General features: G+C 44.6%; 1 protein-coding gene across 1 annotated transcript; it reads right to left on the bottom strand.

Moving 5' to 3' along the window:
* Positions 1-340: 340 nt before the first annotated feature.
* Positions 341-2,678, bottom strand: LOC130139505 (protein NRT1/ PTR FAMILY 5.2-like). Its single transcript, XM_056316639.1, has 4 exons — positions 2,546-2,678; positions 1,992-2,209; positions 1,342-1,913; positions 341-1,259 (listed from the first exon to the last, which is right to left on the bottom strand). Exons 1-4 carry the CDS (start codon positions 2,676-2,678, stop codon positions 341-343), a joined length of 1,842 nt encoding a protein of 613 aa, XP_056172614.1.
* Between the last annotated feature and the right edge of the window lie 11,063 nt (positions 2,679-13,741).

Below are 13,741 nucleotides of genomic sequence, written 5' to 3'. Positions count from 1 at the left end.
CTCTCAAATCGTCTTCTATAATGTAAAATAGTTTACTATCGTCCATGGCCTATTTTTCCTCCCATAGGGTATCCATTTTGATGACTTAATCCATCTTTTAATCCTCCATAAACCTCAATTTTCATGATTTCCAATATCTCCAGGGGATTCCATGTACTTTTGCTGCTTGTCCAAGGTTTCATACTGCCACTTAGTGTACAATCATGCGTGAAAAATTACCAGGAATTTCTGTTTTTACTGGTTTCGGCGCGACTCAATCAATGATGAACTGATAGTCATAGGGGGATAAAGAAGAAAATGTCCATCAACTGTATATAATAGAGCTTACATAGTATCGATCCTATGTATCATTATATGTGTATCGATCTTCTGCATCATAATATGTGTCTTCCCCTGCGGTCATAGCCTCATGATAAGCTGAATTAGCAGGTAAAGCTTCCTTCTCTTTATCAAAGGTGACTTCGTCGTTGTAGACGAACAGCTTGGCCACGACAAGGAACACAAGAAAATTGAGAAACGCGAGGACCGCCAAGAACGCGTAGTAGTAGTCGAGGTGGGAGATGTTAAGGTTGTCCAAGATCCAACCCTTGTGGCCGTGTTCCTTGGTGATCCGCGAGACCGTCTTGAGAATAAAACTACTTAGGAAGTTCCCGATACCTAAACTACTAGTGAAGTAAGATGTTCCTAGACTTTTCATGCCTTCTGGCGCTTGGTCGTAGAAGAACTCGATCTTCGCCACTTCGACAAAGTTGTCGGCGACTCCCATGAGGGCGAATTGTGGCAGGAGGATGAAGATGGTGAGAGGGACTGTTTGGAGCTTACCGTAAATGCCATTCTCCCTGGCGACACTCAGCCTCCGCCTCTCGGCCAGACAAGCGATGACCATTATCATTATGTGGAGGACAAGGCCTACCCCCATTCTCTGCAGCAACGTGATGCCTCTAGAGTTCTTGGTATAGTGCCTGACGGCAGGGACGAAGAACCGGTCGTAGATGACGAGGCTTATGAGCATGAAGATAGTGACAAACGCGGTGAGGCTCGCGGGAGGGATGTCGAAGTGGGGGCCCATGCTTCGGTCCAGGGTCGTGCCCTGCTTGATGAAGAGTGTGTGCACCTGCGCAACAATGGTGCTTGGGATGAACGTCACAGCTAGGATCGGCAGCATTTTGACCATCCGCTTGGTTTCCTCTACTTGGGTCACCGGACATAGCATCCACGGCGAGCTTGAATCAATCTTCACTGCGGCTTTGTCAAGATATCTACAAATGCGACGCGAAACAGTCATGGTTAATTTCAAGGAAACAATCTGATTACAATCCACATAATTAGGGAAGTGTGTACCTTATAGAAGTAGAGTGATCGATCCGGAATTTCTTGGACTCCGCGTATTGTTTGAAGCTCAATTCATAAAGCTCCTTGGGATCACTCGGAACAGGCAACTTCCGCTTCCTGATCGACGCCACCAACACTTGAGCAATCCTTGTGAATGGGCTTCCTGAGGGCACTTTGTGCCTATAAAGTGGAGTGCCCGCCAAGAACACTAGGACTGATATTGCAAGCCCTAGTGTGGGAAGGCCATACCCCAATCCCCAACCCACCTTGTCTTGTACATAGATCAAGACTGTGTTCGAGAATAGTGTCCCAAAGAAGATGCTGAACATCCACCAGTTGAAGAATGAGAGCTTTTGGGCCCTCTCCTTGGGCTCGAAGTCGTCGAACTGGTCTGCGCCCATGGTCGAGATGTTGGGCTTGGTCCCGCCCGTCCCAACCGCGATTATGTAGAGGGCGAAGTAGAAGATGCCTATATGGAGGGGGGAGGCATGATTGTTGCATTCCTCTTCTTTGATCCCCGAGGCGCACGATGGAGGCCTCAGCGACGGCAGCGACACTGCCAGCGTTAGGAGGGACATGCCCTGCGCATTTGTTAAGCGTGTTAAAGACCGACTTTGTATGTGTACCTACATAAATGAATCCTAATGCATGCGCAATACCACGAGATAAACGACGGATGCGGAAATGAAAGTCCAGTAACGTCCGAGATAAGCATCGGCAATATATGCGCCGAGGATGGGCGTCATCCAAACCGTCCCAGCCCAGTTCGTGACGTTGTTGGAGGATGTCACAGTGCCTTCGTGGAGCTTCTTCGTCAAGTACACCACTAGGTTCGATGCAATCCCATAGTACGCCATCCTCTCAAATACCTCGTATCCTACAAACACAACACCAGAATGAATTAACGTGGATCAAATCGTAGACTCCTCCATCTTTCTCCCACCTGGTAACGGAATTACGTACGTTTGAGGATTCAGTAAACAAGAATTACAGAAGCAAAATCTGAGTACGACACAACTTGTTATATCTGAAAGTTAACTCTTACTTTTCTGCCCAAATTATGAAATTGCACTTTTCTAGAATGTACTATTTATCTAGCAGCTTTGGCTGATACATATCGAAGCGAAAACTTATGAACCCGAAACATGACTACGTCCCACTAACCAAGCCTCGATATCATATAGAAAGGCCGGGCGACCGACTTTGCCCTTACCGACGATGAAGGAACAAGCGTTCCATCGACCGGTCTTGGATCTTAGGATGGGTCTGCCTTTGAGGTCCACAGTGCCATCTTGCGTGTAATCATCTTTATCTACACTTCCTTTCTCTTCAACCTTTCCCGTCATCTTGTTTTGCAGGGATAGAGAGGAAGAGCGCCTACTGTATAAGTTGTGTTTATTCAACTTGCTATGCTCTTTATAAGAAGGTTGGCTAATCATGGTCGAATAATCAATCGCTCTCTCACTTTCATAGTTTTCGTCAAGAAGATCCTTGCCCTTTAACTCTCACGGAGGGGAATATATATTTACTAAGTTTCCCTGGGGCTCCTCCGGGCCGACGAGTTGGTTTTTACTCTTCACCCTTTTCCGGGCGTAAAATGATACTGGACAATACTTTATCGATCTTTCAAGATTGAGACTCGCAATTGAATTGACGATATTCCATCGCATCATTAGATATAATGTCCGTAAAAAAATAAGATTCTTTTTCTCGAAAGCAGAGAATGTTCTTTCTCTCTCTCTTTTGGTTGTACTAATTGTTTAGTCGTATCTCCCTCAACGAATCCGCATACAAATAATCGACCGAGTCTTAGTGTTTGTCGATGACTGCCGTCATTAAAGAAGCTGGCAATGAGCAAAACAGATCAGGCACATTTTTGTAAGCATTTAACCCTTGTTTTATTAGTCAATAGGCATACGGCTTTACTGACAAAGGGATTGGGAGGTGGGGCCAGAGAGTATTAGGTCTGGGGATTGATCCCCGTAAGCACCGCACACACATGTACATAGTAGAGAAGAGTAAGACAAAAAAGAAAAAAAACCCATGTTTTATTGGTGAAAGACGACCCTTAAGGGGGAATGGAAGTTTAATGAATTTTTATCTGCGTCTCTAGTTAAAATATAACAATTGATTAAGAGATGATCACACCGTTTTTGTCTTTTGATAAGGAGGCTGATTGTCTCCATCGTTGTTTTTGCTTAGAAGCTTCCGCGAGACGATAGGGATAAATAACATGATAAGATTTCTCACCATGGAAAGAATGATGTTGCTCTTGGAGTAGAGTCAAGTTTTTTTGCAGTTTCCATTTATTTGGGACATTGAGAAGAGGCAGTCATAAAGCCACCTGCCCGATTATCAATTTTTCGGGTAAAACCAACCCGATTGTTTAAAGAGATACACGGATAGGTCAATTATTGGTGATTCATGCCATAGACATTGTAGCATCACAATCACATCAACGAACCACAAGATGGGATTCACATAAACATCATGTGAAAAGCAGGTTTTTTTTTAACTCTATGAAAAGATGAAATGTTTCTAGATCACATTGTCCTGTTTTTCTTGGGAAAATGATATCAGAAGTGTCATAACGTTCGTACGATGCTCACTTTAGTATAAATTTTTTTAAGCGATCATTTTAGTGCAACTTTGGTAAAAAAAAATGATGACATAGCAATATTTTAATATTTTTTCCAATCGACGTGGCTTGCCGGCGCTCTGAGTCAGCATAAAAGCCCCAAATGACGTCGCTAAACATGTTTGCTCAACAGCAAAACGAATTGCAATTCGCAATAGAGAACGATGCCATGAACGGAGCTAACATCGACGAAGAAGAAAGCCTCAGTCTCCTGCAAGGTGGGAGTATCTGGAGCTAGTGATGTCACGAGACCTCCTCCACAAGTTCCCGGACAACTCGGCTTTGATTACTCGCAAGGCTTGATCCGGTCTCCGCTCCTCCCTCGCTTCCACTTCTCCATTGACTCCGACTGCTTTGCCACTCCGAGTAGCTTGTCTTTGGATTCGATTCACAGAAGACGACGAAGAAGAAGATCAATCTCTTGATGAGTAATAAGAAGAAGATGATGAAGACGAAGAAGTCGGTGAAGGTCTCTGATTCATTGCTCACTCCGATGAACATTACCTATGTGCCTTTTGCTAGAAAGTTAGGGAAAATTACCAAAATAGTCCTAAACATATTGCAATTGTGCCAATTCAGTTCTAAATCTTTTGCATTTGTGCAAATTTAGTTCATTCGGCCAATTTTGGTCGGCCGGTACTGACGTGGACACCAGCCGGCGCTGGCCGTCCGGTGCCGATGTGGACGCCAACCGGTGCCGGCCGTCCGGTCAATGCTGACATGTCAATTTTTTAATATTATTTTTATTTTTTTCAAATTAATTAATTAATTATTATTAATTTTTTTTCCCTTCATCTTCAACCTCTGGCCGGCGAGATCAGCCCCACCGGCCGCTGGTGAGGCTCGACCTCACCATTGTTGGGTGAGGGTGACCTCGCCAGATTTGGTGTGGTGACCTCGCCTAGTGACGGTGAGGTCGAGCCTCGCCAGGGGCGGGCAATGTCACGCCCCGTACTCCACGAAGCGCTAACATCCCACGCAAAGGTCGATTTGATTGTGTGCGACGTCCCAGGAAGCGTTGCCGACCCAACGCCCAAACAGAGAACAAAGCACAAGCGGAAGTAATAAATAACAAACCCTGACAGTATATACATGAGCCAAGGATAACCAAACAAGCAACCAACAATGATGAAAACAAACTTGCACTTTACATTGCTATTGAAAACTTCTTTACAAACATCCATACACAACCTTCAAAAGATACAAGTCCACACCTACACAGTCAGCAACCACAGGGTCAAAAAGGGAAGTGGCTAGGGAGGTCAGACTAACTCAAAGAGAGGGCTACAGTCAAAAAGTTACCAGCCCTCACTATTACCTATGGCTCAGGATAAACCTAGTGTTCCCACTTAGGGTCGGAAGACTCAGTAGTGTCGTCCGACGGCTCCTCTGAAGGATTCTCTAAAGACTCGGACGGTTCAGAATCCATATCTTCGGCTTGGGCTCGCTCATCTTCAGAATCCTGCTTCAGCTCTGGATCTAGGTAGAGATCTAACTCGTCGTCTACTCCCAACTCTTCGTCAGATCCTACCTCAGCGACTTCTCCGTCCTCGCTTGAGTCTTGATCCATCGGCTCTGGTTCCGGCTCCTCTTCCATCGGTTCGGGGTCCTCATACCACATCGCGGGTATCGGATTTACATCGACTGGCTCGTCTATGATCTGGGGATCCACAATCTCACCATCAGCCATTTGTGGGATCATCAATCCATCTTGACCAACCGGCACGTCAAAAGTCCTAAGGGGTTGCCCGAGGTTTCCATCTGCATCTCTCAAGCACCAAGCTACATATTCCTGAGTCTGATGAAAATACTCTCCCACGTTTACAAACACCACGGATCGGTATCTCACATAAGATTCCCCATTTCCTGCGGTGTATGTACTTGTGTACTGATGTATCTTAATAGGTATTCCAAAAAGCGGTGGATTCGGCATCTTCACGGCTGGGGGTCTGAAAATGTGGGTTTTTACAACCATGAGACGAATCTCAGCGAGTAAAACCCCTAAACCTAGGCTAGGCTAACATGCATTCTCCTGCCCAACAAAACAATGTAAAATACAAACAATGACCTAGGCCCTCGGGCCCAGATCAATCATACAATTGACCCTGTAGGTTAGGCAGTTCATAAAAATGCTCACGGCACATACGCGAACACACTGGTCACACGTACGCCACACGCATGTTCATGCTCATTAATATTTGATTCGCATGCCACACACCGAGTCTCGCACACTCGCACATCAGCCCATGCACTCTTATGCATGTAAATGTCATTATTATGCCCTGCTCATTATGGCTCACACTGCACCCTGGCATACAGCCCATTTTTAATTAATAACTGATCCAAAAACCACGGCCCGAAGGCTCACAACACTCCATGGCCAGCGTAAAAACGCCCCCGGCCCAGTGTCTCTAGCCTGCTACAAAGTGCATGAGGCGCAACACCGATCTCCTTACGAACCAGAGCCTGCTACAAAGTGCATGAGGATGGTCGTCTTCCGGATATATCGGGCATCGTCCTGCTACAAAGTGCACGAGGACGGCACGACCCGAAGGCCAATATGTGATCACACAGCACACTGCCAATTTTATCTGAACCCCGCGTAAAAACGCATCAGGGTATAATTAGGTGATCACATGCTCATGACAGGCACACATTCTCGCACAATTTCCTCACATGCTTCATTCTCGGCATACATAATGCGTGGCCATGAAATGCAGCACAATGCACCATGAGCATCAAACATACTGTAGACAACTAGTCAAATTTATGCCACAACAATGTGCTCACTTGGCCAATTAATACCGTGCGGCCCAATGCACAATGTACAGTTCAATAATTTGATCAAGCCGTCAATTGGTCAGTCACACTCCACATGAGTCGGCCACCCGAGCACACGACATGGCATTATTCAATTTTCCCAAAATTGGGCACAATAATCATAATTCAGCCAACCCGGGCATACCCGGTAGTCCAGTCACCTAATTCTCAATCAGTCCCGGCTAGTCCAATAGTCCACTAATTAATCTCACATTAATCCACTGATATTAATCCAGTAATTTTCCTCCACCAATCGATTCACCAATTCCTTCCAGTATACACTAATAATACCCAAACCAGTCCAGAAAATGCACTATCAATCCTAATCCGGGTTTAGGAGGTACACTCACTTATTCCTAGACCACGACGACGAGGAACGGCGGCCGATCACCGGTGAACGGTGGAACCGGCGGCGGCGTTCCGACGGTGGCGACGGCGGCGGCTCATAGCGACCGGCGGTACGGACGGCGGTCCTTTGGCCGAACCGTACGGCGGCGAGGACGGCGAAGGCGAGGCGGAGGTGGAAAAGTGAGTCGGTGAGGGTGGCGGTGCCGGCGGCGACGGCGACGCTCCGGCGGCCGGATCGGCTTCTCGGCGGTGGTCGGCTTCGGCGTTCCTTGGCCGGAAGGGAGAGAGAGAATGAGAGAGAGAAAAAGGTGGGACGGGATAGTGGTGAGGCTAGGCGGCGCCGGCGACCAGCAGCTCCGGCGAACAGCGGCTCCGGCGACTGCGGCTTGCTCCGGCGAACGGACGGCGGCCGAGGAGGAAGAAGAGGAAAACGTGGAGGAGGGGGAGCTGATCGGTGGGGCTGGCTGAATGAGGGAAGGAGGAGAGAGAGACTGGTCCAAGCTGGTCAAATATGGTGGGCCAAGGGCGCCACGTGTCGCCGATCCAACGATTTTGACCAAAATGCCCTTAATCTAACGGTCCATATTCATTCCAGCCAAATAATTGATGGGTAAAAAGGTAATTAGGTCCAATAATTCAGCTGATAAATACTCTTAATTATCCCAAATATTTTCCCAAAATTCGGAACTGAAAACGGCCTAGGGACAAAATGGTCATTTTTCCGGTCCCAGGTCGAAATTCCAATTTTTGGCTACCCCAACCCCAAATGGGTGTGGCCAACATAATATGGCGTCGGAATCGCGAAAATAGCCTCTTAAGCCCTCGAAAATCGACTGCAAAGTCCTAGGGAATAAAATAATATTATTTTTTACTTCCGAGCCAAAATTTCAATTTTTGACTGAAACAACTCTAAATGCGCGTGGCCACCCTAAAATGACATCGGCCGCGAAAAATAACCTCAGACGGCCTCAAAATCGACATCGGTGACCAGAGGGGCAAAATCGTCATTTTTGACTTTCGGGTCGAAATTCCAATTTTCGACCGGACTAACTCCAAACGGGTGTGGTCAGCGTAAGATGATGTCAGAATCGTGAAAATAGCTATACAAGTTCTCGAAAATCGGTACCGAAATCCGGATCCAATCTCGTGACAAAAACTCGTTAAATTTCCAATTTCAGGGTCTCTCACTAACGGGCGGCTGTTTAGGGGTTACGTGTATCGACCTAGGGTTATCCGAGTCGAGACGGTCTCGATCGCTGAGAGAAAGAGAGGATTTATCGCTAGTTCCAGAGGTCACGATCGTTCGGTTCAGATTCAGGACTGGTTGGCCACATGCACTTTCGGTCATGCAGAATCACTTGTGATCCGATTGTACATCGTTGGCCTTGGCTAAACCAAATCTATCACCTTTCCTAAGATTGGCCCACGTTGGCTCAAAATATTCCCTCATCATATCTCAAGATCGGTGTCCAGTTCACTATCGGGTCCCTGATCCACGTTCCGTTTCCTAGTTAGCCATACCCCATTGGTTAGTATCCCGAGAGTGATCAGCTCTGGGCGAGACTTACTAAAATGAAATGCGAAATATTGTCAATTTTATTGATCCCGGAATTACATCGAAATTCGGGCTGTTACAGGCGAGGCCGACCTCGCTAGTCAACGACGAGGCTCAACCTCGACTGGTCGGCCATGGCGAGGGCGCTCAACCTCGCCAGATCTGGGCGAGGCTCGACCTCGACTGGTCAAGCGGAGGCTCGATGGCCATGGCCAAATCTGTCGAGCTCTGGTTCCGCATCTGGGTCTGCGAAATTTGACTCGGGTTGACACCCCCTCGGGTCGCCTTGAATTCGACTGTTCTTGGGTTTTCGTCCGTTGAACAGAAAAAATTCCAAAGCAAAAACATCCCAAGAGGTTGGGGGTGGGGATTGATACTCACGGCGTTCGGGCTGCGAGGCGGCCTGTTCTGGTTGCATGACGACATTGAGAGAAAACGATGAAAACCCACGGATAGTTGGATTCGAGGTGACCTGGGGGGGCGTCGACCGGAGTTAGATTTCGCAGACCCAGATGTGGAACCGGAGCTTGACGGCTATGGCCATGGTCGTTGAGCCTCCGCTTAACTAGTCGAGGTCGAGTCTCGCCCAGATTTAGGGAGGCCATGGCCAACCTTGCCCGCGACGGCGAGGGCTCGTCCTCGCCTGCAACTGGCGAGGCTCCACGCCAGATTTGGCGAGGTCGGCCTCGCCTAACGACGGCAAGGTCGAGCCTCGCCGGCCCCCGCCTCTGGCCGGTCGTCGGTAGGTTAAAGATGAAGGAAAAAGAAAAGAAAAGAAAAAATAAAAAAATAAATAAAAAATTCCAAAAAATAAAAAATAATATTAAAAAATTGTCACGTCAGCGTTGACAAGACGGCCAGTGACCCCGTTAGCGCCGGCCACCCAAAATTGGCCGGATGGACTGAATTGGCACAAATGCAAAATGTTAGGACTGAATTGGCACAATTGCAATAGGTTTAAGACTGTTTTGGTAATTTTCTCTAGAAAGTTACTACGCTATTCGATTCTCTCCATTCTTGTTAAATGTTTTTTAGAAATTCATTCTATTTAACGATTTCTTTTCTATGTTTTTGTGATTATTTTTGCTTGATTATGGATATCTAAGTTTGGATTATTGAATTTCTATTAAGAATTTCCAATTTAGGGTTCATTTGTTTTGGGATTTTTCAAGGTTGGAACAAGTTGCTGAAGGTAGCATCCAAGCATTTCAAGAAGAAGAAGAAGAAGAAGAAGAAGAAGAAGAAGAAGAAGAGATCCCACGGTCCGCATGGCATGAAGCTCTGCAATTGTTTAAATGGTTGAGATTATTTCTTTTCTTTTCTTTTTTATAAAAAAGCCATGTAGGCATTAATGTTTTATTAAAAAAGCCACGGAGGATTTCTTATGGGAATATGTCGTTGGAGACACTTAAGTGATCGTTTTTCCTTCAATATGAAATTGAAGTGATTGCTTGAAAAATTTCGATACTAACCTGAGCGCCGTACGAAAGTTATGGCACTTCTAGTGTCATTTTTCCTTTTTTTTCCTTCTTATTAGTAATCTCCGAACCGGGTCAGTATAGATATTTCGTAAGATGTGACTGCGAACGGGACGAAGAAACCTGAAAATGATGAGGATGTCATTGCTTTGGATCGTCGATGGTTGTCTCACCAAGACATAAGTTGATGCAATCTATTTGGACACGATTATTAGGAGTATAAGGTTCGATGTTTACACGGGTCGATATTGGTGAGCTGGGAGAGTTTTCGTAAATTCTTTAGTGAAAGAAATGAAAATGCCACAATAGGTCCACGAAGGGAATTGCTATTCTAGGTATGATCCCAAATCTATGTTGGGTATGTGTTAGGAAAGGCTCCAATGTCAAAATATGCTATTAGCCCGTTTGATTATAGTAATAGAATAAGGCTGTAATGAAATAATTATTACGCTGTAGGGTAATAGAGCAATAATAATAATTGTGTTGTTTGGAAACTTTTCCTCGTGAGACACCAATACCCCAAATGATTTTTTCGTCTCACAAATAATCCAAAATTGTATCCGTGACAAAAAATTATTGACTTCCATTTATAATGACAGTAAAAAATCCAACGTGGCATTTCCTAATGGCCGTAAAAAAGCCAACGTGGTATTGTCTACGCATAATGCCACATCCGTCTTTAATGACCATAATGGACGAAACTGTGATGAGAGAGATATTTTTGGGTTACCGGTACAAATTTGGGGTATTCGGTCACTCTGGAGAAAATTTTAAGATTTTGGTGGGATTTTCTCTCATAGAAATACATGTCAGCAATAAGGATTATACAGTCCTACCCACAAATGCTTGTGTTGATCCTTTGATTAAGTCTCTTGAATAGTCTTCTGTAAATAGTTTACTATTATCCATGGCCTCCTTTTCTTCCCATAAAGTATCCATTTTGTTGAAGAGATAATCGTGTTCTATTATTCAATATAGGGTTACAAATATATATGCTTAACCCTACTAAAACATAAATTACTATTCTACCCTTGTTACTAACAATACTTTTCAACACTCACCCTCAAGTTGGGATATAGATATCAAATAATCCCAACTTGTTACATAAGAAACTTACTCTATTCTTCCTGTAGAGATTTAGTAAAAATGTCTACGAGTTGATCCTCCGTCTTTGTGTGTTGAAGAATAATTTCCCCTTTCTGAACTTTTTCTCGCACAAAATGACAATCAACCTCAGTGTACTTAGTTCGCTTATGGAAGATAGGACTAGATGCAACATGAATAGAGGATTGATTATCACAATATAAAACTGATGGATTTGACGGTGACATTCCAATCTCTAATAGTAACATCCTCAACCATAATTTACCCGTCACATGTGTCATAGCTCGATATTCAGCTTTAGCGCTTGATTGGGAAACTACATATTGTTTCCTGCTCTTCCACGCAACTCAATTGCCTCCAAGAAACGCACAATAACCCAAAGTAGATCTCCTATCCATAGGACATCTAGTCCAATTGGCATTAGAGAAGCATGTAGTGTTTTTTTTTGGTAAGGAGAAGCATGTAGTGTTTAGATGACCATAATTCTTAAATAGTAGTCCTTTGCCTAGTGTTCCCTTCAAATATTTAACGATTCGAAGGACAACATCCCAATGAGTAGTACAAGGAGAACTCATGAATTGACTTAATACACTAACGGCAAAAGATATATCAGGTCCTGTGACGGCAAGATAGTTTAACTTACAGAAAGGTTTCTCTAACACTACTTTCAGCTGATGAAGTAGCCAGCCAAATCGCACAGCTAATGAAATAAAGGTTTACTACACTAACAGCAAAAGATATATTAGGTCTTGTAATGGAAAAAGATATATCAGCTTTGATGTCGTATTAACAGGGCATTTTTCACATTCAGTTGATGAAGTAGCTAGCCAAATTGCATAGCTAATGAAATAAATACACGAATAGATGCAACTTTGGCCATCGGAAAGAAAGTGTCATCATAGTTGACACCATAAGCTTGAGTGCACCCCTTCGCAACCAACTGTACCTTCAATCGGTCAAAAGCGCCATCCGTATGAACTTTAACAGTAAAAACCTAACACAAGAGTGTGTGCCTTTCCGAAAAGTAATGGGCGGATCAAGAATAGGTTTAGAGGCTGGTATTGTAACTGACAGGGAATAGATGAATCAAGTGTTAGTAAAGACAATACTGTTATAGTAGGGACTCTACTGTGTCGATGATAGATGCGGTCAGCAAACTGAAATCGTGTGGATGTAGCTGGAGAAAGTGAAGGAAGTGGAATCGTCGGTATGACACAACCATCACCATCACAAGACGCCGTTGGAACTGCCGGAGAAGTAAAATATGGCTGGTCCTTACAATGGCGAGTAGTGTGGCGATTGTTAGTGGTCTGCCCTAGGAATCAATCAAGGTTGATACTTTAATATTAGTTGTGGATTAGGTTGTGTCGGAAAACCGACCTTCACTATACTTAGGTAGTCATAATGTCTTGCTAGAGACCGCTTATGACTTGTGGGCCAAAAAGGGTTTTGAGCACACTGCTAATGTTTAGTGAACCTACAGGGTTGCACACAATAACGAACTGAGTTAATATTTTCTGTGCGTCGGGATCTACTTAAAATAAGAAGTAGATTTTAATTTATTCTCCTATTCAACTTATCTACGCGGTCATGCACGTTATGAGATAACGATTAAACGTACGATTGTAGGTGGACAGTTTGGCGAGCCCAAATCGCCTGGCCCCACTTCTTTTAATTCCCGTAGATAATGAGGCTATATATATAGCGTGTGGGTGATGAAAAACCCTAAGAGAAAAACGCCTCCAAGAGAATACAAAGAGAATCGTTCTCTGTTAAGAGATCTTTGAGAGAGTCTCGAAGATCAAAGACGATCAGGAAAAAGAAGTCCAAGATCTTTAGCTAGCACTTGGATCGTTGGAGACTTCCGTTCGTGTGTGTGGATACCGGTAGAGGCGCAACACTTGGGGCGCTAAATCCAGACACAATCGATTGTCAATTTACCTTCGATCTGCAAAAAGGTACGTGTCGAAATTCTGTTTAGATTTCAATATACGCATGGATCCTGTCTAGGGTTTCGGTTTACAAATTCCGCTGCGTTTTTAGCACTAGAGGTGCCCTACAGCGATGCGGGGCAAGGCGACTTCGGAATAGAGGCGACAGGGCTAGGTGACGCCGAAATAGGGGCGACAGATCTGGGCGACGCTAGAATAAGGGCGATAGGGCTAGACGACGTCGAAATAGGGCTGGGCGACGCCGGAATAGTGGCCTCCCGACTAAGTTTTTTTTATTGGCTCTGATACTAAGTTGAAGAGATAATTGTGTTATATTATTCAATCAGAATAGGGTTTCAAATATATATGCTTAACCCTACTAAAACATGAATTACTTCTACCCTTATTACCAACAATACTTTCCAACACATTTTGATGACTTAAATCATCTTTTAATCCTCCACGAACCTCAATTTTCATGATTTCAAATGTCTCTACGGAATTCCATTACTTTTACTGTTTGTCCAAGGTTTCA

This window comes from Syzygium oleosum, unplaced genomic scaffold (genome assembly GCF_021117445.2).
Source record: "Syzygium oleosum isolate NSW1041296 unplaced genomic scaffold, Sole_v2.1 Sole_v2.12, whole genome shotgun sequence".
NCBI classification, from domain to species: Eukaryota; Viridiplantae; Streptophyta; class Magnoliopsida; order Myrtales; family Myrtaceae; genus Syzygium; species Syzygium oleosum.
Note: the sequence above shows the minus strand (reverse complement) of the source record. Positions and strands in the feature narration are given on the sequence as shown.